The sequence below is a fragment of the Doryrhamphus excisus genome, chromosome 1 (assembly GCF_030265055.1).
Source record: "Doryrhamphus excisus isolate RoL2022-K1 chromosome 1, RoL_Dexc_1.0, whole genome shotgun sequence".
In the NCBI taxonomy this organism is placed as follows: Eukaryota; Metazoa; Chordata; class Actinopteri; order Syngnathiformes; family Syngnathidae; genus Doryrhamphus; species Doryrhamphus excisus.
In genome coordinates this window covers 2,915,001-2,919,474 of record NC_080466.1, presented here as the reverse complement: position 1 = coordinate 2,919,474, position 4,474 = coordinate 2,915,001, and the positions used below count along the sequence as shown (strand labels likewise).

General features: G+C 42.0%; 1 protein-coding gene across 1 annotated transcript; it reads right to left on the bottom strand.

Annotated features, from left to right (window-relative positions):
- Positions 1-889: 889 nt before the first annotated feature.
- Positions 890-2,503, bottom strand: LOC131136531 (cysteine-rich protein 1-like). Its single transcript, XM_058083472.1, has 4 exons — positions 2,486-2,503; positions 2,048-2,152; positions 1,904-1,958; positions 890-957 (listed from the first exon to the last, which is right to left on the bottom strand). The coding sequence occupies exons 1-4, from the start codon at positions 2,501-2,503 to the stop codon at positions 890-892; spliced, it is 246 nt and encodes an 81-aa protein (XP_057939455.1).
- Positions 2,504-4,474: the final 1,971 nt, after the last annotated feature.

Here is a 4,474-nt window from a genome sequence, read left to right as displayed (position 1 = left end):
ACACGCATGCGCAACAGCGCTTTCGTCACTGTTGCCTTCGAGTGCGCTTTGTAAAATGTAAAACCTTTCACGAACAGTATCGTTTCACCATTGAAATAAATCAAAGCTGATTTCGTAAAGGTTTGATCGAGTCAACGTTTTGTTTATCGACATCTGACAAACATGAATGCAACATTTCGAAAGAAAAAAGTGACGTCAATTGTACGTTAACCGCACACACAACCGTACACACCTGGTCTCGCAGCCAGTGGAATTTTTTTTAAATGGACTACGTATTAGAAAGGTTTCACTTCACTGTGCAAATGCTGGATGAAAGAAAACATCTAAAAGGACTGGGACAATTAATAAATAGTAATATGCAGTAGTATATTAATGTTAAATGTGTTTTATTCGCTGCACATTCATTTCCAATTCAATTTGTGTAACGTTCAGTGGTTTCACCGCTAGATGTCGATACTAATACACAAATACAGACGTGCAAAGTGTTGTGTCCTGGAGAAATAATAATAATAATAATAATAATAATGTTCTCGGTTGGGTGCCACATGCTTGTCTATTATGCCATTGGATGTGAATTACAACTATTACAACCATTACAATTCAACTTAACTATATATTTTCCCAACTTTACTTTCTCTGTACAGTGCTGTTTTTGCCCAAGCTTAACATTCACCGGGTCTCTGCCCGGCTTTGAATTCAGACTGTGCAGAGGCCTCAATCATTCTACCCTCGCTACAGCTCCTTGCCAACCCCTGGCTCCTCTCCACCTCCATCCCTGCCCCTTCATCACCATCCCACTCTCTAATAAGGCAGTGTATTTGAAACACATGCAAATGAGCAGTCAAGCAGCTGGTTTCACAGCAGTCATGTGATCTATCAAGGTAGGGGGTTACGAGGTGAAGGACACACGGGTGAGAGAAAGGGAGGAGAGAGCCGGGAAGGAGTGCTTCTCCTCATCTTGGGGGGGGGATGAGAGGAAACAGTGGCGTTCAAAGGCATTCTGGAGACAAAGGCATCATTCAATCAAGCCCGCTCTCTCTTTCTTTGCACATTAGATGAGCTCTCTCCCCGGTTGTGATGGTTGTGATAGCAAAAAAGCACGTACTTGAAATATTAATTGTGAAGAAGATGACTATGCAGAGATGACTTGGTGTCAACCCCCCCCTGCATCATTTAAGGTGTGTGCTTTGGCGTTAGATGTCCATCATTCGTACCTTCCTCCAAGTTGACCATATGAAGGATGAAGGAGCTCCTCCATTAATCCTAAAGATGTCTGTTCATACTATTCATTCATTCATTCATTCACCAGCAAACAAGATAATAATTGGTCGCCAGCCAATCACAGGGCACATATAGACAAACAACCATTCACACTCACATTCGTACCTATGGACAATTTGGAGTTGCCAATTAACCTAGCATGTTTTTGGAATGTGGGAGGAAACCGGAGTACCCGGAAAAAAAACTCACACATGCACAGGGAGAACATGCAAACTCCACACAGAGATGGCCGAGCATGGAATTGAACCCTGGTCTCCTAGCTGTGAGGTCTGCGCACTAACCACTCCACCACCGTGCCGCCTCATACTATTTATTTCTTTGTAAATAAGAAGCATCCATCCCAAAATCTTATACATATTGCATTTCTTACAAGTAGTTGATAATGAACAACTTATTAAAAAGTACAATCTGGTTAAAAGTTGTCAACACAAAAACATATTTAGATGATTCCTAAATCTCATATTTTTACAGTTAGGGTCAACAAGTTCATGAGTTGTTTTCAAGCTTGTTGGGCTCCTCACCTTTTCCCTATTGGGCAAAATTAACACGGGAAAAATAAGGAAATTCAGTATTTGGATGCCAATATATATGTTTTTATGTTCATACTAAGGAAAAACTATACCTCTTGGACCAAACATCTTCATGTCGCAATATGAACAGAATGGCTTGTCATCATACTGTAATACAATCAATAGGATGTATGTATTTACATAATTGATATTGACTTGTTTTCTCATACATTTCCAAATTGATTGCCCTCAGTTACATCTGCATGCTGTCCAGCCATGAGTTGTCTTTTACAGTTTTGACACTTCAGACACAGAGGATGGTAATCCCTCCCTAAAGACCTCTTCTTCTCCAGGGTTCCAGACTAGGGTTCAATTCCACCCTCAGCCATCTCTGTGTGGAGTTTGCATGTTCTCCCCGTGCATACGTGGGGTTTTTTTCCGGGTACTCTGTTTTCCTCCCACATTCCCAAAAACATGCTAGGTTAATTGGCGACTCCAAATTGTCCATAGGTATGAATGTGAGTGTGAATGGTTGTTTGTCTATATGTGCCCTGTGATTGGTTGGCCACCAGTCCAGAGTGTACCCCGCCTCACGCCCGAAGACAGCTGGGATAGGCTCCAGCACCCCCGCGACCCTTGTGAGGATAAGCGGTAGAAAATGAATGAATGAATGAATATTGTAACAATGCACTCACTTTCTGTAATGCTGCCATACTTTTGTATCGTATGTTGTGTATTAGGGCGGCACGGCGGTCGTGTGGTTAGCACGCAGACCTCACAGCAAGGAGACCAGGGTTCAATTCCACCCTCGGCCATCTCTGTGTGGAGTTTGCATGTTCTCCCCCGTGCATTCGTGGGTTTTCTCCGGTTTCCTCCCACATTCCAAAAACATGCTAGGTTAATTAGCGACTCCAAATTGTCCATAGGTATGAATGTGAGTGTGAATGGTTGTTTGTCTATATGTGCCCTGTGATTGGTTGGCGACCAGTCCAGGGTGTACCCCGCCTCACGCCCAAAGACAGCTGGGATAGGCTCCAGCACCCCCCGCGACCCTTGTGAGGATAAGCGGAAGAAAATGAATGAAATACTTTGGACCGTATTCAAACACTTGGTGGAGCTGATGTGGCCCCCGGGCCATAGTTTGCCCACCCCTGACCTACACCATGTTTTGACACTTGCTGTGGTACGCTGTGACTGATGAACTGTTCCTTTCCCTGTCCATATGTTGTCCCATAATTCCAGGTTTTGTTTGTTATGGAGCCCACAATGTACACTCACACAATTGGAGTTAATCATTTCAACGCCATGCACCATTATTTTGATTAATCTAACAAACATTTAACAAAGATACTGAGCGTTTATGTGACCTTATGGAAATGTTTGCCCCCAATCTGAACACAGGAAACGACACGAGCTGTGAGAATAGAATTGAGAAGAGATATAAGACACTTGTTTTTTTCTAACCCTCTGTCTCTCTCGTTCTTGCTCACTCAACACAGTCATGCACAGACAATCCTCGGTGACATCACATTAACAGGTTGCAGCCAAAAAGCAGGAGGAGAGGCAGTGCGAGCTCAAGTAGGAAGAGAGAAAATGAGTAAGAAAGAGAGCGCAGCCGACTCTTCAGTCAGCGCGGAGGCGGTCATTCCCTCAAGATAGGCGTTGGAAGTGGACCTCGGTAGGGACATTTGTGAGGAGAAGGCATCAAGAAAGGAATGGACTCTGATGAACTTTGCTGGACTCGGCCTCTACGTTCATCGTGGAGGAACGACAATCAGAGTCTTTAAGCCACTGGTCTCAAACATGCGGCCCGCGGGCCAAATGTGGCACGCAGGACACTAGTTTGAGGCCCCCGCCTTGATATGAAAGTTTAAAGTTTGATATGGATGCTGTATGGTATCATGTACCCAGAAAAAATTATTACGTTTGATTAATGTTCATGTTAAAGGTTAAATAACTGTTAATAGTTATCCTCCCTATCCGTGTGGAAGTGGTAAGTTTTGGGCTATTTAAGTTTAAAGGAAATAACTTGAAGGCTACCGTTTAGGTCGCTAGCTTTCTAGTTTGCGAGTTAGCATGTGTCTCAAGAACCTGCAGTTGCGCAATATGTTGTAAATAACAAAAGTATAAATGTGACTATAGTCGTGTTTTGTCATGTCTACAGGGCTCTAATAATGCTTTGTTCATTTTAATCTGAAAAAAATAATTTGTCTACCCGGCAACTATATGTGGTTTCTTAAGTTTTTATTATTTGCCGTTTTATTATTATTATTATATTTATTTATTACGGATTTATTTTCTTTATTCTTGATTTGTTTGTTTATTTTTCATCTTATTTTGTGTAGAAAAATAAAAATTAAGATATTTGAGAACAGTGGAATGTTTTAACAGAGCTTTTATTGTAGAAAATCGAAACCAAGGCAAAGTTTATTCTAAGTTTTTAATAAATGCGTTTTTTGGTTGTTTTTTTTGGAAAACCTGATGCAGCCCAGTCTCGCCCAGACCCTAGCTCCAGTGGCCCCCAAGTAAATTGACTTTGAGACCCCTGGTTTAAGCAGACATTCATCCACATGGACAAGCGAATACAATTCACGCATGCAAAGTATGTTGTCTCTGGTCTAACTCATCATTTCAATCACTGATGAATCTCAGAAGGTCATGAAAGAGAGGCATGTCATCATTTG

Excerpts from the sequence above, each read along its gene's own strand:
- LOC131136531 (XM_058083472.1), bottom strand. Across the intron at positions 1,959-2,047 it reads TGGCTGGACAGCATGCAGAT|TATGATGACAAGCCATTCTG; the intron begins GTAACTGAGGGC and ends ATTGTATTACAG. Across the intron at positions 958-1,903 it reads GAAGATGTTTGGTCCAAGAG|ATGAGGAGAAGCACTCCTTC; the intron begins GTATAGTTTTTC and ends CCCCCCCCCAAG.